The sequence below is a fragment of the Bombina bombina genome, chromosome 1 (assembly GCF_027579735.1).
Source record: "Bombina bombina isolate aBomBom1 chromosome 1, aBomBom1.pri, whole genome shotgun sequence".
NCBI lineage: Eukaryota > Metazoa > Chordata > Amphibia > Anura > Bombinatoridae > Bombina > Bombina bombina.
Window position 1 is genome coordinate 646158781 of NC_069499.1, and position 23573 is coordinate 646182353.

The following is a 23573-nucleotide window of genomic DNA, read 5'->3' on the forward strand; positions in this document are numbered from 1 at the left end:
TTCTCCTCTGAACAAGGAACATGACAACCCCAGACGATCGTTTCGGCCTCCTATGGGCCTCGTCAGTGAGGTGCAGCCACATTCCTCTAAGCACACTGGGCAAGGAGTCCACGTCTGGTTTCCCCCATCACCCATAGGGAGACTTCCCCAGGGTCATAATAATTTGCATACAAAGAGAGAAGCGCTCTACCAGGAACGAACAACAGCTCAGTGGCTTGTTCTATGGCGATTTACCACCCAGAAGCAGCCTCTTTTAGACCAGCGTGCTTTTCACAGAAGAAAACTTTCCTGAAGTATATCAGTCTGATCCTGCCAAGTAAGGTCAGTCCAGCCCCGAAATACCAGGCAATTCTCCTCTGAACAAGGAACATGACAACCCCAGACGATCGTTTCGGCCTCCTATGGGCCTCGTCAGTGAGGTGCAGCCACATTCCTCTAAGCACACTGGGCAAGGAGTCCACGTCTGGTTTCCCCCATCACCCATAGGGAGACTTCCCCAGGGTCATAATAATTTGCATACAAAGAGAGAAGCGCTCTACCAGGAACGAACAACAGCTCAGTGGCTTGTTCTATGGCGATTTACCACCCGGAAGCAGCCTCTTTTAGACCAGCGTGCTTTTCACAGAAGAAAACTTTCCTGAAGTATATCAGTCTGATCCTGCCAAGTAAGGTCAGTCCAGCCCCGAAATACCAGGCAATTCTCCTCTGAACAAGGAACATGACAACCCCAGACGATCGTTTCGGCCTCCTATGGGCCTCGTCAGTGAGGTGCAGCCACATTCCTCTAAGCACACTGGGCAAGGAGTCCACGTCTGGTTTCCCCCATCACCCATAGGGAGACTTCCCCAGGGTCATAATAATTTGCATACAAATAGAGAAGCGCTCTACCAGGAACGAACAACAGCTCAGTGGCTTGTTCTATGGCGATTTACCACCCGGAAGCAGCCTCTTTTAGACCAGCGTGCTTTTCACAGAAGAAAACTTTCCTGAAGTATATCAGTCTGATCCTGCCAAGTAAGGTCAGTCCAGCCCCGAAATACCAGGCAATTCTCCTCTGAACAAGGAACATGACAACCCCAGACGATCGTTTCGGCCTCCTATGGGCCTCGTCAGTGAGGTGCAGCCACATTCCTCTAAGCACACTGGGCAAGGAGTCCACGTCTGGTTTCCCCCATCACCCATAGGGAGACTTCCCCAGGGTCATAATAATTTGCATACAAAGAGAGAAGCGCTCTACCAGGAACGAACAACAGCTCAGTGGCTTGTTCTATGGCGATTTACCACCCGGAAGCAGCCTCTTTTAGACCAGCGTGCTTTTCACAGAAGAAAACTTTCCTGAAGTATATCAGTCTGATCCTGCCAAGTAAGGTCAGTCCAGCCCCGAAATACCAGGCAATTCTCCTCTGAACAAGGAACATGACAACCCCAGACGATCGTTTCGGCCTCCTATGGGCCTCGTCAGTGAGGTGCAGCCACATTCCTCTAAGCACACTGGGCAAGGAGTCCACGTCTGGTTTCCCCCATCACCCATAGGGAGACTTCCCCAGGGTCATAATAATTTGCATACAAAGAGAGAAGCGCTCTACCAGGAACGAACAACAGCTCAGTGGCTTGTTCTATGGCGATTTACCACCCGGAAGCAGCCTCTTTTAGACCAGCGTGCTTTTCACAGAAGAAAACTTTCCTGAAGTATATCAGTATACGTATACGTATACCCTGTGAGCTTGTGCACATGATCAATAGGATCTTGTTCCCCAGAAAGTGTGTATATAAAAGACCATGCAAAATTTAATAATGGAAGCAAATTAGAAAGTGTCTTAAACGGCATGATCTATCTGAATCATAACATTTTATTTTGACTTAAGTGTCCCTTTAATTTTGTACAATAATCACTCATGTGGCTCTGTACTTTGCAAAGTCCATGTACATCACGTCAACTAATTCCCCTTTATCTATATTTTTACTTACTTCCTTGTAGAATCTAATTAGATTAGTTTGACATGATCTATTTCTCATAAAACCATGCTGATTTGTACTCATAATCTTGTTTACACAAATATGCTCATCAATATAATTCCTTATAATCCCTTCATGTATCTTCCCCACTATTGATGTATGAATAACTGGTCTATAGAAATATGTTCACTAAATATATTAATAATCCTTCTCTAGTTTGCTGGAATAAATATTTAGATTATAAAAAGGAAAGAGACAATTTTCTGCTTTAGAAAACTGTGACTCAAAATCTAAAATTTAGATCCTCTTTCTTACAATTTAGGAATAAAACCAGTAAATTCCTTGCCAGCTTAAACAAAAACCATTTCACTCATAAGAACATTAAAGCTATGCAATCGGATATGTCACTACTCACTCAGACCCTTCAAATTAAAAAAAATTGTTCCAAAAATGCAATCAGCAAATTTATACAGAGCCTCCAATAGACTTTCTACAGAAAGAGACATTTTGAAAAGACCAACAACGCAATTCTGATCATCTAGACCTTTTAAATAATAAAATATCCCAAGAAGAGGTATGTGGGGTCATTAGTAACCTATCCCTAAATAAATCAGCAGGCCCAGACCAACTACCCAATGAATACAACAAATTGCTTTTAGAGATTATTACGCCTACTCTAAAAACGCTTATAATGAATATTTAATTAGTGCAAAAAAAAACCATCCAAATCTTTTTCAGAATCTTACATCACTCTAATTTTAAAACCTAATAAACAGGCTGACAAAATGGACTCTTACCATCCGATCTCCCTCCTAAAAACAGATTATAAAATTCTAACTTCTATTTTAGGTTTCAAAAAATTATTCAGAAGCTTATACATCAAGATCAAACAGACTTTATCAAGGAACGCATGTCTTTCAGTTAATTAAGAAAAGTATTTTTGACAGTTTCCCATATAGCAAATCTAAAAGAAACTGCTGACTCCTCTATGCAAAAAAAAACCCAACAATGCTATTCTTTCTTTAGACGCTGAAGATGCTGAAAAAGCTTTTAAATACTTCTCCTGGGATCATATCTTCACTACACTATCCAAATTTGGCTTTAAAGGGCATATTCTCCATCCACTTCAGAACTTATATGATTTTTGTAAGGCGTCACTTATAACCAACAGAGAAATCTCTGATTCCTTCTCTTTAAGAAGAGGGAAAAGACAGGGCTGTCCTCTTTCTCCCCTCATCTTTGACTTGGTTATTGAACCCGTTGTGATTCATATTCGAGATAATATAGATGGTATTCAAATTGGGACTAAGGCAATAAAACTATCTTTATACGCAGACGATCTACTTTTATATTTTATTAATACTTTTTCTACCTTTCCTAAAATAGTTAATTTGATCCAAGATTTTATTAAATTCTCTGACTACAAGTTCAATTTGAATAATAACAAAAATTAAAAAAGTATTACTGGATCTATCTAGGTGGCCATCTCTACATTTACATATATTTGTTAAAATGTACTTATTTTAAATGATAGCCTTCACAAAACAACTTTACATCAAGCAAAACTTACCATTGTCGATACATAAACAAGATCTTAAGTTACTGAATACATCCATAACAAAGTACCTTTGTGGGTAATAAAATTCCTAAAATTGTCTTAAGAAAGCTACATTTAGATAAGAATTCAGGCGGTTGGTCCCTCCATAACATTGAGACCTATTCCTTTGCTTAAGTTAAGTGATAAAGAAAGCACCAATTATCAGCACTCGCTTATAGAGAGTATATGAGGGTAAGAGCCCCAACAGGATGAAAAAATATAATGTTTAATGTTTTATAAAAATAAAAATCCATAGGAGATGGATAACATAAATCACAAACAGTGTTTAAAAAGGGCACCGATGGAGACCGGTGTATAACCACTCACGTGCAATATGTATAGTAACAAATCCTGAAAAGGTTAATGTAACCCCCACATATCAAAAACAGAGTAGTCACTTATTACGAGAGTGGAGACACAGTCCACAACGTATATAAGTAGCAATATAGACAAATGGGGGATACCAGAAACCAAAAAAGAATGTAGAGCCTAAATCCACATGTGGAACACATATCACACAAGCAGATACAGAGTATAGGCTAGGATACACAAATTAAGGTGAAACAATGTTATCACATACAGTACTGGGATAGATAAAAAGAGACTACATATATTATACACAATATGTGCTATTATAGCGGACACTGTCCCAAATTATACTAGTGAGGGGCAAATAGCCCAAAGAGTACTATCTGAACCCAGTACACAAAAACCTAAATCCAAATGTCGCACATATTTCACACAAATGGATAGTTAAACTAAAGAGGGGAATAGCCCCAGTTATATAACAATGAATAAGGTAGTGTAAATACAATAATTAGGCTAGAGAGAGGATGTGGAACAATTTTCACACATCAGAGTGGTATACACCAGGTCAGCGGTCGCCTGATGCACATTTTGCTGTAGCTTTCTCAAAGGCGAACAGTCTGCAGGGCTGTTTACCCTTTAAATATCGTATATTAGCCAATCAAAATGGGTTGAGGTTTTCCCACCCATATTTTAACCTATCCGCATTTAAGATGATATAATTGGACCCTCCGGTCATATGACCGGATCATGTGAGTAAAGAGGATGATGAAAGCAGAGAATCAAAGTAAATTGAGCATGGGGCGTGTTAGAACATGAAGCCTACTCCAATGTAATTGTTCATGGTCTGGGAGGTGTGTCGGCTGCACACAGTACACACTTATTGCTAATACAAATGTGAATGATCAAATTGATCATTAGCAAAATTGAATTGAATTCTTGGAAGTTGAATTCCTGGATATCAAACTCACCAAAGGTAACACAGGTATTCTGAAATCAGATCTTTATAGAAAACCTACAGCCACCAATTCAATACTGGAATTCAGTAGTTGCCATTCATGGCCCACGAAAAAGGCCATACCAGTCGGTGAATTTCTTTGACTGAGGAGAAACTGTTCTGATCTGCATACTTTCTTTTCACGAGAACTTAAGAACTTAAAGAACTTAAGATAAGACTTAAAACTAGAGGCTACACGTGCAAAGTTATCAGAAAAGTTTTTCATAGAGCCTTACACACAAATAGGGAAAGTTTACTAATACTGAAAAATAAAGTCTATGAGGCCTATTTAACAACGGTCTTGCGAACCTGATCCGACAGTGCGGATCAGGTCCGCAAGACCTTGCTGAATGCGGAGAGCAATACGCTCTCCGTATTCAGCATTGCACTAGCAGCTCACAAGAGCTGCTGGTGCCACACCGCCCCCTGCAGACTCGCGGCCAATCGGCTGCCAGCAGGGAGGTGTCAATCAACCCGATTATACTCCTGTCCACCTGCTCGATAGACCGCTGCTTCATAACTGCTGTTTCTGGCGAGTCTGAAGACTCGCCAGAAACACGGGCCAACAAGCTCCATATGGAGCTTGATAAATGGGCCTCAATATCTTAGTTCAAAGAAATAACAGATATTCTAAACAAACATCTTGACATCCTCAAAACAGATAAAGATCTGAAAGATGTAGTTGGTGAACATGTTGCTGTCAGGTGGAAAAGAGCTCCTACCATCAGCAATAAATTAGTGAGGAGTCACTTTGCATGCAAAAATCCGAAAAAAAGTGATCTTGGTTACTCATGGGTGTGGATCCTGCTCTTTCTGCAAATACATGTACAATCGCAAGGAATTTAAAATCTTTCCAAACTATCAGATTTCGCTAATTGCAGAACTAAAAACGTTGTGTATTGTCTTCAATGTGACTGCCACAAATTTTATGTGGGGATTACAGTGAGAGAGGTGCACACCCGGCTGGGTGAACGCATCAATAATATCAAGAATGGCGCTGAAAATAAGGAGAAAGGTAAAACTCTGACTTCAGTAGACAGACATTTTTTGAAACAGCACAAAGCCAAACCTCAACTTAAAATGAGTGTATTACTAATTATTAAAACAGGGATATGAGGAGGTAATATGGAATAAGTACTACTACAGTCTAAGAGCCGTTGGATTTTCTGGCTCAATTCTATGACTCCGAATGGCATGAACGAAAACAATGGCTTAGGGGCTTTCCTATAATAGGTTGTGTCATCATGGATCCTTCTCATTCTAGTTCATTCTACCAACTCTTTCCACCACTAGGGTAACTTGTTCTACTTAGTACCTTATGGTATCATTACCTTACATACTCTGATAGCCTCCAGCAGTTGTTATACACAGATATATTTAGACAGCCAACAATATCTCAGTATTAAGTGTGTTTAATGCATAAGTAGTAACATACAAATATGTTTCTCAGTTCCCCACTCAAATTGGGTCATTGGTAACAACATTAATCTGCCTAGTACATTGATTTAAACAGCCTTAATCAAATCTTTATGTTAAGTACTCAACTACGCTTTTTATGCTATCTAAATATAGGTACAGATTATATCTGCGTAAGATTGTACAATGAGTAACCACATACATGGTCAATCTTCTTAGTGCATTAATGTATGACACTGTTTCTATGTACCAATTATGAAGTAGCACAGATCTTGGTTATCTATAGCATTATGTGTGTTTATGGTGACATACACACTCCCCTTTGTATACAACCAATGCTTTTTTGGTGTGAGCGTTTTAATATCTCTCGTAATACACGACACACTGCCAATCTATTAAGGACATCACTGTAAGACACTTATGCTGAATGTCAAGTAATAGTTTGCAATGATTATGTCATCATTATATATAGTTATGTGTTTTCAATTTCTTGTATGTTTTTTCAAATACAAACAAACCCCTTTATGTGGAACCAATGTTCTGCAGTTGTGGGCATATCAATATGACACGTAATACAACTCAAGGTTTTATACACCTTTGTATATATAAAGTCTTTTTTATTGCACACATCCTATTTTGACATTTTGATAGCGATATATAAAGTCTTTTTTATTGCACACATCCTATTTTGACATTTTGTAGCGATCTAATTCTTACTCAATTACGCTAATCCTTTCAGTATATACAAAAGACATAAATAGATACATAAATCGATCAATTTGATCATTCAAATTTGTATTAGCAATAAGTGTGTACTGTGTGCAGCCGACACACCTTCCAGACCATGACCAATTACATTGGAGTAGGCGTATACATGTCGCATCACTAGCTTCATGTTCTAACATGCCCCCATGCTCAATTTACTTTGATTCTCGATTTTGGTCATCCTCTTTACTCACATGATCCGGTCATATGACCGGAGGGTCCAATTATATAATCTTTATTGCGGATAGGTTAAAATATGGGTGGGAAAACTTTAACCCATTTTGATTGGCTAATATATGATATTTAAAGGGTAAACAGCCCCGCAGTCTGTTCGCCTTTGAGAAAGCTATGTCGAAATGCACATCAGGCTACCGTCGACCTGGTGTATACCACTCTGATGTGTGAAAATTGTTCCACATACTCTCTCTAGCCTAATTATCATATTTACACTACCTTATTCATTGTTATATAGCTGGGGCTTTCCCCCTCCTTAGTGTAACTATCCATTTGTATGAAATATGTGCCACATTTGGATTTAGACTTTTGTGTACTGGCTTCAGATAATACTCTTTGGGCTATTTGCCCCTCACTAGTATAATTGGGGACAGTGTCCGCTATAATAGCACATATTGTATATAATATATGTAGTCTCTTTTTATCTATCCCAGTACTGTATGTGATAACATTATTTCACCTTAATTTGTATATCCTAGCCTATACTCTGTATCTGCTTGTGGGATTTTTGTTCCACATGTGGATTTAGTCTCTACATTCTATTTCTCGTGTCTGGTATTCCCCATTTGTCTATATTGCTACTTATATACTTTGTGGACTGTGTCTCTGCTCTCGTAATAAGTGATTACTCTGTTCTTGATATGTGGGGGTTACATTAACCTTTTCAGGATTTGTTACTATACATAATGTCACGTGAGTAGTTATACACTGGTCTCCATCTGTGCCATTTTTAAACACTGTTTGTGATTTATGTTATCCATCTCCTACGGATTTTTATTTTTTATAAAACATTAAAAGTTATATTTTTTCATCTTGTTGGGGCTCTTACCCTCATATACTCTCTATAAGCGAGTGCTGATAATTGGTGCTTTCTTTTTCACTTAACTTAATTACCTTAATCAGCACTCAGCACCCTCCACAAACTCTTATTTTGTGGACATATATAGGTACCTTGTGTTACACACAATATCCCCTTTTTCTCTTCTATTCCATTGCTTGTTTTTCTAAAACAGCCTTAGACTGGCTGACAAAAAGAGGCCATTTCGCTTTATTAGACATAGAATCAGAGATGGTAAAACCAGACAAAGGGCTAGAGTTTCTACATCATCATAGATCCAGAAAACTTGAAAGTTAAAACTTTTCAACAAATAAAGAATGAATTTCAAATTTCTAATCTAAATTACTTTGCCTTCCTTCAGGTTTGCCACCTTTGTGTAAATCTAATTAGTGGTTATACTGCCCACTGGTACTGGAAGGATTTTGATGACCTTCTTAAAATCTACTTAAAGGGACAGTAGACAACAGAATTGTTGTTGTTTAAAAAGGTAGATAATCCCTTTAATACCCATTCCCCAATTTTGCATAACCAACACAGTTATAATAATATACTTTTTACTTCTGTGATTACTTTGTATCTATGGCTCTGCAAACTGCCCCCTTATTTCAGTTCTTTTGACAGACTTGCATTTTTAGCCAATCAGTGCTTGCTCTTAGGAGCTTCACGTGCCTGAACTCAATGTTATCTATATGAAACACATGAACTAATGCCCTCTAGTGGTGAAAAACTGTCAAGATGCATTCAGATTAGAGGTGGCCTTCAAGGTCTAAGAAATTAGCATATATACCTCCTAGATTTAGCTTTCAACTAAGAATACCAAGAGAACAAAGCAAAATTGGTAATAAAAGTAAATTGGAAAGTTGTTTAAAATTATATGCCCTATTTAAATCATGAAAGTTTTTTTTTTAACTTGACTGTCCCTTTAAACTGGAGTAATAAAATCTCATATCTTTATGCCAATTTACTTAAATTAGATAATATAAAGAATATTTCACTACTCTCTCAAAAGTGGGTAAAGTCAGGTTTATCCAAATCTTCCCCCATTCTGATTAAGAAAATCTTGTCCAAAATTGAGAAAACAACAACTTCAATGGATAGAAGAGAATTTAATCTAAAATGATTGCATCAAATATAGCTAACCCCTCACATGTTAAATAAATGGTTTAAAGATTAGGTCACAGGTTGTGTAAAATGTTGATTACCCGGTGCATATTTAAATCATTATATTTTTGACTGTCCTAAAATAGGCAAATTTTGGGCTAAACTACAATTATAGCTGAGTAAGATCTGTAAAGAAGAAATAAACACCTACATTACGAGTTTTGCGTTAGGCTTAAAAAGCAGCGTTGGCAGGTCCTTACGTTGCTTTTTAACGCCCGCTGGTATTACGAGTCTTGCAGGTACAGGTGTACCGCTCACTTTTTGGCCAGACTTGGCAATACCGCAAATCCACTTACGTAAATTGCGTATCCTCTTTTTTCAATGGGACTTGCATAGCGCCGGTATTACGAGTTTGCCAAAAAGTGAGCGGTAGACCCTCTCCTGTCAAGACTGGTACTGCATTTTAAAGTCAGTAGTTAACAGTTTTACACTACAAAGCCGCAGCATAAAACTCTTAACTATAGTGCTAAAAAGTACACTAACACCCATAAACTACCTAGTAACCCCTAAACCGAGGCCCTCCCGCATCGCAAACACTAAAAGAAAATTTTTAACCCCTAATCTGCCGAACCAAAAACGAGGCCATCCCGCATCGCTGCCACTATAATAAATATATTAACCCCTAAACCGCCACACTCCCGCCTCGCAAACATTAGTTAAATATTATTAACCCCTAATCTGCCGTCCCTAACATCGCCAACACCTACCTACATTTATTAACCCCTAATCTGCCACCCCTAACGTCGCCGCCACTATGCTAAAGTTATTAACCCTAAATCTAAGTCTAACCCTAACCCTAACCTCCCCAAACTAAAACATAATTAAAAGAAATCTAAATAAAAGTTACTATCATTAACTAAATTATTCCTATTTAAAACTAAATACTTACCTGTAAAATAAACCCTAAAATAGTTACAATATAACTAATAGTTACATTGTAGCTATCTTAGGGTTTATTTTTATTTTACAGGCAAGTTTGTATCTATTTTAACTAGGTAGGAATAGTTACTAAATAGTTATTAACTATTTAATAAACTACCTAGCTAAAATAAAGACAAATTGACCTGTAAAATAAAACCTATCCTATGTTACACTAACACCTAACACTACACTATAATTAAATTATTTCCCTAAATTAAATACAATTAAATTAAATTATCTAAAGTACAAAAACAAACAAACACTAAATTACAGAAAATAATAAACAAATTACAAGATTTTTAAACTAATTACACCTAATCTAATCCCCCTAACAAAATAAAAAGCCCCCCAAAATAAAAAGCCCTACCCTACACTAAATTACAAGTAGCCCATGAAAGGGCCTTTTGCGGGGCATTGCCCCAAAGTAATCAGCTCTCTTACCTGTAAAAAAAATTACAAATCCCCCCCCAACATTAATACCAACCACCCACACAACCAACCCTACTCTAAAACCCACCCAATACACCCTTAAAAAAACCTAACACTAACCCCTTGAATATCACCTTACCGGAAGAAGTCTTCATCCAAGCCGGGGGAAGTGGTCCTCCAGACGGCATCTTCTATCTTCATCCATCCGGCGCGGAGCGGGTCCATCTTCAAGAGCATCCTCTTCATCCGACGGCTAACATTGAATGAAGGTTCCTTTAAATGACGTCATCCAAGAAGGTGTCCCTACCTAATTAAGGTAGAAAAAATCCTATTGACTGATGCAATCAGCCAATAGGATTGAAGTTCAATTCTATTGGCTGATCCAATCAGCCAATAGGATTGAGCTGGCATTCTATTGACTGTTCCAATAATGGGCAATGATGCAAATGAGCGGCTGGCACTGGACATTCACAGGCATTTTAGAGGCATGGTCAAGATTTTTTACCTACACTTATGTCCCCACATAATATTAGTTTCACAGCAACTGTCTATTTTGCTTGAGGCAGGGTGGTGCAATAACATGGCATTTTAGTCTGCTAAAAGTTAACCAGAGTGGTGCAAGGGTTACTATTGGGAACTGCATTCTCTACTTTTTATTCTTATATTTTTATCTCCTCATTCTTACCTTTTTAACTCTTTATTTGCTATTTGGTAATCAATGAGAATTTAAACATACATTGCATTGCAAATTCGGGGCAGCTGGCACCTTTTAGGTTATGGGTTTTACAGTAATGAGTAGCACACCCAACCCCCCGTCCAAATGACACTACCTTGAAACCCCATAAACGAATGCTTATCATAGGTTTACCATAACATTCTTAAATAGAATATTACAATCATTTTTGTCAATTTGTTTTTCACTTCTCCTTTAGTACAGGATCTGTGTGCCGCCGCCGCGCTATGCCCTCTATTAGCACAGTCGGGGTTCTGTAAAGCAGAGGATGGGATTAAGGTTTCTCACCAGTGCGCTAAACTAATAATACTGGTGAATTTGTTATTATTCATTTGTTTGGTTTCATTTTCATGTTGCATTTGTTTGGATATTTATTTTAGTGGAAACAAGATAATATCCATGTTTCGTTAACGAATGTGCATTTGTAACTAAATTAATGCACATGTATATATATAATAGAAAGAGAAAATCAGATAGTGGCACACAGCTGATTACTATAGGTCTATATGTTGAAGTGATATCAATATCAATATCAATATATTGCTGGTTGATATGTCATAGAAATAAAGTACATATGTCCATCAAATAGGTTTTGAGCTCAAGTTTTTTCTTATATTTTGACAGTTTTTTTCCCTTCTAAGGTAAGTAAGATGTGCTTACCAGAAAGTACCTCAATCCTATGCGGTAAGGTGTCAGCTTTTTTGGGGGGTTTACAGATGGTTCTTGGACTCTTGTCGAGGGGAAAGACTTTTCTTTTCTTTTAAATGAGAAATCTTGCACTTCCCGCAGTATGCCTTTAATGGAAATCCTGGACTCTCTTGTTAAGATGTTTCAGCTTGGTGTCATTTGACGCACAGTAATGGAGACTCCTGGACTCTTTTCTTTTCTTTATGGTGGTAAGGATCTTTATCTTGTATCAGATCATTCCATGGATCATAGAGGAGAAATAAGAGACAAATACATAGCGTAATACAGTTTAAGATAAAATGATGTTTATTCTGCAAGATCAGTTATGCTTACATTTGTCAACCTCAATCATTTATGAGATAAGATAAAGGCACGTAAAATATCTTTGTTTTCTTATTCCCTGTAGTTGATGACACTGTATATCTGGGTAAAAAATGTTTTTCTGAAAAAGCGTATATGTCACCCCAAAATAGGGTACTTTTATGCTGCCAGTTGTGTGACTCAGTGTATTTATGGCCACAATAAGTCTGGTGTAGGATAATATGCAAGGTGGTAAGAATTGTGGCTAATTATTACTGTTAGGTTATAGCCTGATTACAATTAGTCGGAGTAATAGGAGCGTTTTATACTTTACCACCTTGCTGTAATGCTTATTGGAAGCTTTTCTTTGAATCAAAAAATGCCGTATTGGAACTTGGAAGTCCGCCCGCTTTCTTCAAATTCTTACGCGTTTCGAAGTGATACAACACTTCTTCATCAGAGAGTTGAAAGTGGAATGGGCTGTGAACGGCATCTCGGCTTTTTAAAGTTAGAAATTGGGCGCGTTTTTTCCTTGTAGTTCCAATACGGCTGTTTTGCGTGTGACGTCAAGCGTATTGACGTTTTGTCTTAATGTTGTCATGGATACGCCTGGGAGGGGGAGCGGTTGCTACTGGGTCCTATTCTCTCCCTTACGTGTTGTGATATGTCTATTTGATAATCGGAATATATTTTCTTATTTTCTCTTTTTAAGAAAAGAAATTGTTATATCCTAAAATATGTTCTTTGCCTGTTTAAATATTTAGTGCAAAGTTGGGTCTAACAGTTAAGAAGTTTTTTGTAGTTTCCATGTCGTTATTACCTAATTTTTCAATTAATGAAAAAAGAGACACAATAAATGAAAAAAGAAAAAGAAGAAGAAACAAACATTGGCATATATACATTTCATTATCTGTGTATATATATTTATGTCATTTTATTCTAGTGCAATTCTAGGTTTTTAAAGATGTTTGTGAAACTATATGCATACCGGTTTCTGACTATACCTATGTGTATCTGAGTATGTACCTAGGTATTTGTCTAGAAGTAGATGCTTTGGAGTGTTTTAGGGATTTATTAGATAAATTATTGTTATGTCCCTTTCTTTAGGAGAACAGATGTACGCTTTATGGAAGGTCCTTGCATATTGTAACAAGTTTTTTGTGCATTATAGGAAGGCTGCTAGATCTATGTCCTCATTTAAGCCCATTGGACTCATGGTTCCCATATAGTGGATCCAAAAAGTCTCTCTTTGGCGTAATTTCAGAAATCTATCTCCACCTCTCCGTGGGATTTGTATTTGTTCCAGTATTGTACCTCTGAGGAATTTTGGATCTTTATTGTGTTTCTTTTTGAAATGTCTGGAGACACTATGGCCTTTATAGCCTGCCTCTATGTTTTTGAGGTGTTCATGTAGTCTTTTTTTGTACGGGCGTTTCGTACGTCCTATGTACTGTAAATTACATGTGCATTCTAAAAGATAGACTACATATGTACTTTTGCAATTGGTTAATGTTTGGATTTGACAATTTTTTTGGGGAAAAGTTTTTGAATTGACACTTTTAGTTGTTTTTTTTTCCCTCATAGGAATGTTCACAACTGGAACAGTTAGCTCTGTTACATTTAAAAAAGCCCTTTGTATTTGAGGACAACCAATTGGTTTTCTTGATAGTGTCTTTTAGTCTGCTTGGTGCCAATATTTGTTTCAGACTTCTATTTTTTCTGAAAGTTATCTTGGGTGCAGTCCCTATGCTTTTTTTTAGGAATTTGTCTTGTTGTAGTATTGGCCAATACTTTTTAAGGATTTTCTTGATTTCTGGGGCTGCTTCGTTGTAAGTAGTAACCATTCCTATTTTCTATCAATTTTTTTGGATAATTTTTCTGTAACAGTTTTTCTTTGAGTAATTCTGCTTCTTTGTTAAAATCACTCTCTTTTGTGCAGTTTCTTTTTAGGCGCTGGAACTGCCCATACGGAATATTGTGGATCCACGGTTTGTGGTGTCCACTATCTGCTCTCAAATAACCATTGCAATCAGTACTTTTACGATAGAGTTTAGTGTATATATTATTTTTCTCATTGAACATAGTCAAATCAAGAAATTCAATTGAATTTTTTTCAATTTTTGAGGTGAATTGTAAATTGAAGGTGTTATTGTTGATATACTGTAAGAAGTCGGTGGTAGTGGGCATATCGCCTTCCCATATTAGTATAATGTCGTCTATGAATCTACCCCACCATATGATGTTTTTTTGGAATGGGTTATTTTGGTAAATGTATGTGTCCTCCCAGAGTCCCATATAGAGGTTAGCATAACTTGGTGCCATAGTGGTACCCATGGCTGTTCCGCTAATCTGTAGGTAATATGAGTTGTCAAATTCAAAGTAGTTCTTTTCTATAACGAATTTGATACATTCAGAAATGAAATTTTGGTGTTCTATGGTCAAATTTGTTTTGTTTAAAACCTGTTTCATTGCTGCAATTCCCTTTTCGTGGGGTATGCTTGTGTAAAGCGAAGAAACATCCAGTGTCATCCATTGATATGTTTCTTTCCATTCTACATTTGAAATTTTGGCTATAGTATCACTTGAGAGAGAATAGGACCCAGTAGCAACCGCTTCCCCTCCCAGGCATATCCATGACAACATTAAGACAAAACGTCAATACGCTTGACGTCACACGCAAAACAGCCGTATTGGAACTACAAGGAAAAAACGCGCCCAATTTCTAACTTTAAAAAGCAGAGATGCCATTCACAGCCCATTCCACTTTCAACTCTGTGACGAAGAAGTGTTGTATCACTTCGAAACGCGTAAGAATTTGAAGAAAACGGGCGGACTTCCAAGTTCCAATACGGCATTTTTTGATTCAAAGAAAAGCTTCCAATAAGCATTACAGCAAGGTGGTAAAGTATAAAACGCTCCTATTACTCTGACTAATTGTAATCAGGCTATAACCTAACAGTAATAATTAGCCACAATACTTACCACCTTGCATATTATCCTACACCAGACTTATTGTGGCCATAAATACACTGAGTCACACAACTGGCAGCATAAAAGTACCCTATTTTGGGGTGACATATACGCTTTTTCAGAAAAACGTTTTTTACCCAGATATACAGTGTCATCAACTACAGGGAATAAGAAAACAAAGATATTTTACGTGCCTTTATCTTACCTCATAAATGATTGAGGTTGACAAATGTAAGCATAACTGATCTTGCAGAATAAACATCATTTTATCTTAAACTGTATTACGCTATGTATTTGTCTCTTATTTCTCCTCTATGATCCATGGAATGATCTGATACAAGATAAAGATCCTTACCACCATAAAGAAAAGAAAAGAGTCCAGGAGTCTCCATTACTGTCCGTCAAATGACACCAAGCTGAAACATCTTAACAAGAGAGTCCAGGATTTCCATTAAAGGCATACTGCGGGAAGTGCAAGATTTCTCATTTAAAAGAAAAGAAAAGTCTTTCCTCTCGACAAGAGTCCAAGAACCATCTGTAAACCCCCAAAAAAAGCTGACACCTTACCTCATAGGATTGAGGTACTTTCTGGTAAGCACATCTTACTTACCTTAGAAGGGAAAAAAACTGTCAAAATATAAGAAAAAACTTGAACTCAAAACCTATTTGATGGACATATGTACTTTATTTCTATGACATATCAACCAGCAGTATATTGATATTGATATCACTTCAACATATAGACCTATAGTAATCAGCTGTGCGCCACTATCTGATTTTCTCTTTCTATTATTTATTACTTACAGTGACAAGGGTACACTGCATCATAGGCAGCACGCGTACACTTAACAGTGACCCATACAGAATTCAAACTAAAAAATAAGAAGTGTTATAATTTTTTTAGCGCTGGTGCCCCCTCTTGATTCTAAAAAACATGTATATATATATATATATATATATATATATATATATATATATATATATATATATATATATACACAAGTGGCCCTCGGTTTACAACGGTTCAATTTGCAACATTTCAGAATAACAACCTTTTTTCCCAGTCATGTGACTGCTATTGAAAAGCATTGAGAAGCAGTGCATTTATTAAAATACCCAGTAGGTGGAGATGTCCGCTTGTGTTGCAGCAAAGCCAAGCAAGCTGAAATTAATCAATTTAACCAGACCTGAGCTATCGAGTAGATTTCAAAGGAACAAGATCTTCCTGTCTATAAATCAGTCCAGAATGGAATGCATAGAAAGAACTGTTTGCAGAAAAATGCAAGTGAAGTCTGTGTAGTGTGATTATTTTATTAGGTTTATAATGCTGTTTAGCAAATGTTTGTGTTCATTTAACTTAGTTTAATTATATATTCTGTGTTGTGTGATTATTTTATTAGGATTATAATGCTGTTTAGCATTTAAAGTCTTCATTTCAAAGCTTTAAAAATAATGTATTAGGTGTTACTTATAACAATTTTGAGAGAGGCCTGGAACCTAACTCCCTCACTTCCCATTGACTTACATTATAAACTGGGTTTCAATTTACAATGGTTTCGATTTACAACCATTACTTCTGGAACCTAACCCCGGCGTAAACTGAGGGCTACCTGTATATACATATATATATATATATATATATATATATATATATATATATATATATATGCTGTGTGCTATAGGAGTCTTATTTTAAATGTTTTCTATTAATATTTGTCACTATTTTATGTTTATTAAAACAAGTTTATAATACATATATATTTTATATATATTTAAGATAAATTATCCCTTTACTTCCTTATTAGCTTTGGCTTTATACTTTCAAGGGTATCATTTCTTGGACTTTTTTTAAGTGAAGAACTGGTAGCTCTCATTTCTAAATAAGTCACATGTGAACAATTTGACAGAACAAATAGACAGCTAAAATTGTTCTTTTAAAAAAAATATATTAAGGACATTCATGATTTTGGGTTAGATTCGATCCCAGATTAAACATTTATAATCTTTTTTTTGTGAGTTTGCATATTATTCAAATTATGTCTAATGGGATTTTTGTGGATACATTAAACTAAAACAGAATCTAACCTACAGTATCTATTTCTTAAAAGATACAATATTGTTTAATTAATTAAATGAGTCTTTTTAGGGGCTACAGCAAGACAGTTTGGATAGGGTGAGAAGGACAAATGATCTTACACTAAAGTGATCTTCAGAAAGAAAAAGAAAAATAATAATAATTTTTTTTTCTTAATTTTTAAAATTGATATTTCAATCTAAACTAATTATACTCGCTGAATATTTTAGAAACAATAAGATGAGTCTTGAATCCATATGACCAATATAAGTAAGTAGAAAATATCTATCCTTATAGTTGTTTATTTGAATTTTTTTGACAGAGAATAATTCATATTTGTATACACAGAGTTAGTCATTGTTGGTGTTTTTAGTATGTGCAGATTTTAAATTCTTAGTTTTACTTCCTAGAAAAATTCCCAAGACAGATCTATTAACTGGGTGTGCCTAGTCTGTGATAGCCCAGCCTATTTCCTTTTATATGACAATGACATCACTCTAACAATGTGCTTGTGTTTGGGCTTCTAAATAAATACCCCTTCCACAAGGCACAAACAGTATCAGATCACAGGTCAAGACTCAAACTTGTATACAAGAGTCTCAGATCACAGATCAGAACCCAAACTTGTATACAGCAGTCTCAGATCACCGGTGAAGACTCAAACTTGTATACAGCAGTCTCAGATCACAGGCGAAGAACCAAACTTGTATACAGCAGTCTCAGATCACAGGCGAAGAACCATATTTGTAAACACATCGTTCTTCAAGATGCTTTCTTTGGCAGTTCAGGTAAGATGGGACATTTTTCAGTTGTCATTTAATTGTGTGCACTATAAACAGATCTACATTGTTAGTATGGTGCTTACAAATCTAAATTTTACCCACTGCTTTATATTTGGAGATTTTCCTTTGTGATATAATAGTAATTTTTATGAAAATATTTGTTTTATGTATTCTTAATAGCTTGTAACTTTAAATTAACATACTGAAGCTGAGAAAATGTATATATTTTCCCTCAAATAACCTTAGTAAACACACACTATCAACCTATGTTATATATATATATATATATTTATATAAACAGTAGTGTAGAAGTCACACTCTCAAACTTCAGAGACATATATATATATATATATATATATATATATATATATATATATATATATATATATATATATATATATATATATATATATATATATATATATATATACAGATCTCTATAATATTATTTGCAGCAGCAAATGTATAAAAAGTTTTGTCTATCTTAGAATAGATTACCCAAAATATGTTTTATCTAATCTATCTATCTATCTATCTATCATCTATCTATCTATCTATCTATCTATCATCTATATATTAAACACTATATTGAAATATTACACTTAATTCTACAATGTTTTTTACTTTTTTATTTCAGAAAACAAAGAGGCTTTGTCACCTGTCCAGACAAATTCACCAGACAGTCTTAAAAGGTAAATATTAATTGTGCTGTCATTTAATCAAATAAACAATAACAAATTACTATATTTTCTTGCAAACTGCTACTGCTGTTACACTTGAAGTGGTAAAGTTGTATTAGAAATTCAACACCTTCTACAGGTTACACAAACCACTATAAGTGTGTGTGAGGTATAATATATATATATATATGTGTGTATTTATTTATATATTTTGTGAAATAGAGTAATTTGTTTCAAAGTAGAACAGTTATCACAAAATCTCAGTTTGCCCTCTAGTGGTTTTAAAATGCTTCTCCTTTCTTATTTTTTGTTTGCTATCTCATTATAAATATCATATATGTTTGTGAACATAGCCTAATTCAAACACAAAACCTGCTAGCGACTTGCGTTTTCCCTTGAGTCAGACTTTGAAACGTGTAAATGATAAAACCTTATAGAGTGTGGTTGTGATTGAAGCTTCAGGGTTTCATGTTGGGACTTATGTTTTTCAGTTGCAGAACATCCGCAATTAGAAGATTCTGTAACCAACAGTTTTGCTTCTTTTATCAATGAGATCAGACCTGAGCACATGTCTGACATTGTGCGCCACAGAAGTAAACGCATGATCTTGGATAACATTGGTGTTGGCCTTGTTGGTACCCAAACACATGTATTCAACATTATTCTGCAGTATTGCCAGGTAAGAAAACAACACTCATTAGAGACCAGTAATATCTGACTACGTGTAGCCCTACATAGCTATATATTTATTAAACTTATCATTTGCTCTTACACTATTCCTATTATATGAAAAAAGCACATCATTGTATTAAATTAATTTGTTTTAGCATGCAGTATCTTGTCTGGAGAGTAGTATTATACCATGTCCCAAACATCTATTATCTCAACCCAGTGACTGGCAAGCTGGAAAATTGTCCTCCCCAATCATGTAGTCATTGTAGCAGAGAGGCATGTATAGGGATTGGGTTAATTGCTACTTGGTCTGGGGTGTGACTAAGTACCCTGGGGTGTGGTCAGACATTTCTGTGTGGGCTTTTGTCAGACATATGGAAAGGGAAAGTAGCGAAAGTGATAAAGAAACAGAATTCTCAAACCTGGACCATCCCCTAAAATTCAGTATTCCTGTAAGCTCTATTATACTTCAGACAATTAGGTAGAATCACAGACTACATATAAACTAATGACAACATCCTGTATATTGGTTTATAGCTGACATTTTTCTCTTCCTCAGGACCTACAGGCATCAGCTTATGGAAATTCTGCTTTGTGTTCAGTATATGGTGGGAAGGGATTGAAACTCTCTCCAACCCTGGCTGCATTTGCCAATGGTGTAGCTGTGAGTATCATTAGAAGAATAAGATGACATCAGCGTAAGTCATTTTTGTTTTTTTTCTAATCTAATGTTTTTATTTTCCATATAATGAAGGTTCACTCCATGGACTTTGATGACACCTGGCACCCTGCCACACACCCTTCAGGTGCCGTGCTGCCAGCTGTACTGGCCTTGTCACAGATGCTTTCAAATGACAGAAAGATAAGTGGAGAAGACCTCCTGATGGCTTTTAATGTGGGCATTGAAATCCAAGGAAGACTGATGTGTTTTTCTAGCGAGGCAAAAAATATTCCTAAAAAGTAAGTATTATAGGGTTCACTTTAAACGTGTGTGTGTTTGTGTGTGTGTGTGTGAGAGAGAGTGTGTGTGAGTGTGTGTGAGTATGTGAGTGTGAGTATGTGTGTGTGTGTGAGAGTCTGAGTGTGTGAGTGTGTGTGTGTGAGAGTGTGTATGTGTGTGAGTGTGTGTGAGTATGTGTGTGTGTGAGTATGTGTGTGTGTGTGAGAGAGTGTGTGTGTGAGTATGTGTGTGTGTGAGTGTGAGTGTGTGTGTGTGAGAGAGAGAGAGTGTGTGTGAGTATGTGTGTGAGTATGTGTGTGTGTGAGTTTGTGTGTGTGAGTGTGTATGTGTGTGAGTGTGTGTGAGTATGTGTGTGTGTGAGAGTCTGAGTGTGTGAGTGTGTATGTGTGTGTGTGAGTGTGTATGTGTGTGTGTGTGTGTGTGAGAATTGTTACATTTAAAATACACTACTAACTTTTCATCTTTTATCTAAAGCAGTGTTCCCAGTGTTTCAGCGGTCCTCAAGCACCCCCAACAGTCCTGGTTTTCATTACAGCTGAACTAGAGCACAGGTGAAATAATCAGCTGATGGATGAGAGCAGGTTGGTTACTGATCAGCTGATTACTTCACCTGTGCACTGTTTCAGCTATAATGAAAACCAGGACTGTTGGGGGTACTTGAGGACCGCGGTTGGGAAACACTGATCTAAAGGGACGGTAAAGTTAAAATTAAACTTGACAATTTACTTCTATTATCAAATTTGTTTTGTGCTTTTGGTATAATTTGTTAAAGAGTATACTTATTATGTCTCTTGAGTTTAGCTAGCTACCAGTAGTGCATTGCTGCTCCTGACACTAGTATTCAACAAATGATAACAAGAGAATAAAGCAAATGTGATAGTAGAAATATATTGGAAAGATTTTCAAAATTACATTCTCTACCAGAATCATTAATATTTAATTTTGACTTTACTGTCCATTTAAAGGGGAACAACTATAATATGCCAACTAATTTAGCACTAAAATAAGTCTAAAAAGTTTAAATTAGTGAAATAAATTATTCAAGCTGAGCTTTTTTTTAACTAGCATTTAAAGGGTTAACTTATACTAACTCAATACATTAGGACAGGACCTAATAATCTCAGGAGCCAGGGTGGTATGGCCCATAAAATTCTATTCTTGGGATATATATTAATTAGTTAATTGATAAAAAATAATATATAATAATATAATATATATAAATATATATAGGTAGATATAGATATATGAAGGATAAATTATATCTGTTTGATCTGAACTTATATTTATATATATATCTTTATAAAAAAAATATGAATTTATAAAAGTGAAATTATGTTTGAAATTTAAATAGACAAATATTATTATTATTATTATTAATGCTGCATAAATCTTTTAAAATATATGTTTTATTAGCTTTAATGCAATTGAATTTTATTTTATTTGCTAGATTTCACCCACCATCGGTTGTTGGCACAATGGGAAGTGCTGCAGCTTCAGCCAAGCTCCTCTCATTAAACAAAGAACAATGTACCCACGCATTAGCTATTGCAGCCTCTCTGGCCGGTGCCCCAATGGCAAATGCTGCTACTTTAGCTAAACCGCTGCATATCGGCAATGCTACTAGGTTAGGTCTTGAAGCTGCACTTCTGGCTGCAAAAGGAATGGAGGCCAATTCTCTTATATTGGATGATACTCCTGGATGTTCAGGGTTTAGTGCTTTCTATGGAGATTATCAGCCAAAGTCATTATCCCCAGCAGGCAAGGACTATGAGTTTCACCTTGAGAAGCAGGACATCGCTTTTAAGTCCTTTCCAGCTCACCTTGGGATGCACTGGATAGCAGATGCCTCAGTATCAGTGAGAAACAGACTTATAAGCCACTCCGGCTCATTCAGTCCATCAGAAATTCAATCCATCATTCTTAGAATCCCTGTTTCCAAATACATTAATAGGCCCTTCCCGGAATCAGAGCATGAGGCGCGCCACTCCTTCCAGTTCAATGCTTGCACTGCGCTCTTAGATGGTCAAGTCAGCATTGACTCTTTTAATGAAGACAAAATGTTTCGACACGAACTCCAGAATCTCCTCAGTAAGGTGGTAGTGGAGCATCCAGAAGATAATGTTGCTAACTTTGATAAAATGTATGGAGAGGTCGCTATTCTCCTAGAAAATGGAGATGTAGTCACAGGAAGATGTGATACATTTTATGGTCACTGGAGGAACCCACTGAGCAGAGAATCCCTCCTAAAAAAGTTCTGCACTAACGCAAAATACGCACTCAAAGAAGACCAAACTGACGCAGTTATCCAGATAGTAGAAAATATAGAAAATATAACAGACAGCTCACAGCTACCAAAGTTACTTCAGTAACTGATGTAAATGTATAAAATCTCAAAATCTCAGGTTTTGTTGCACAAATGATTAACTTATGGATTTGTTTTAAATGAAGTAAGCATTGTACATTCTCATATTGTAAATATTTTAAGGCATGAAACTGTTATAGAGTGTTGTGATAAATTTCTATTTAATTGAAGTATTTCGCAATCAGAAGATATTATAGCAATATTTTTACAATGGTTAACAAAGCAGTAATATTATCTTTACAGATATTTCATTTCTCATCTTAATTTAGCAGTAGGAAGTATGATTTCTGACTAACTTCTCAGCACAATGGAAATTGATCAATTTTTATATTTTGTACAGATATTTAAACTATTTTATTACGTTAACATTATTTACATTACTAACATATGATTTTATTGTGAAAAGACTTTATATTTATTTTGTCGGTGGCATAAGTTTACTTTTAATAAATGTGTTCAATGTTTAAATTATATTGTTTAGTAAAAATAATGCCAACTATATTTCTCTGAAGGAAATGGTTTACATTTTGTATATAAAGTGTATTTTATTCTATTTGCAAATAAAAGTGATTTTATGTACAGTAATGTCTCATGCTTGAGCTGTTTTTAAGCCTATATAAACTACCAAACAAGTGAAATGAAGTAGATATTATAACTTAAATTGTTTATTTTCAAATAGATATTTGTGGTTATATTAAAATGACAAAAAGTACAACCCTTAGTGACCCTAAT

The 23573-nt window shown here is 35.9% G+C and overlaps 1 protein-coding gene across 1 annotated transcript; it reads left to right on the forward strand.

The window, feature by feature from the left end:
• The first annotated feature begins 17917 nt into the window (after positions 1-17917).
• LOC128639171 (cis-aconitate decarboxylase) lies at positions 17918-23422 on the forward strand. The gene is made up of 6 exons (XM_053691391.1): positions 17918-18172; positions 18804-18858; positions 19338-19525; positions 20078-20182; positions 20273-20478; positions 21927-23422. Exons 1-6 carry the CDS (start codon positions 18152-18154, stop codon positions 22846-22848), a joined length of 1497 nt encoding a protein of 498 aa, XP_053547366.1. The 5' UTR covers positions 17918-18151; the 3' UTR covers positions 22849-23422.
• Positions 23423-23573: the final 151 nt, after the last annotated feature.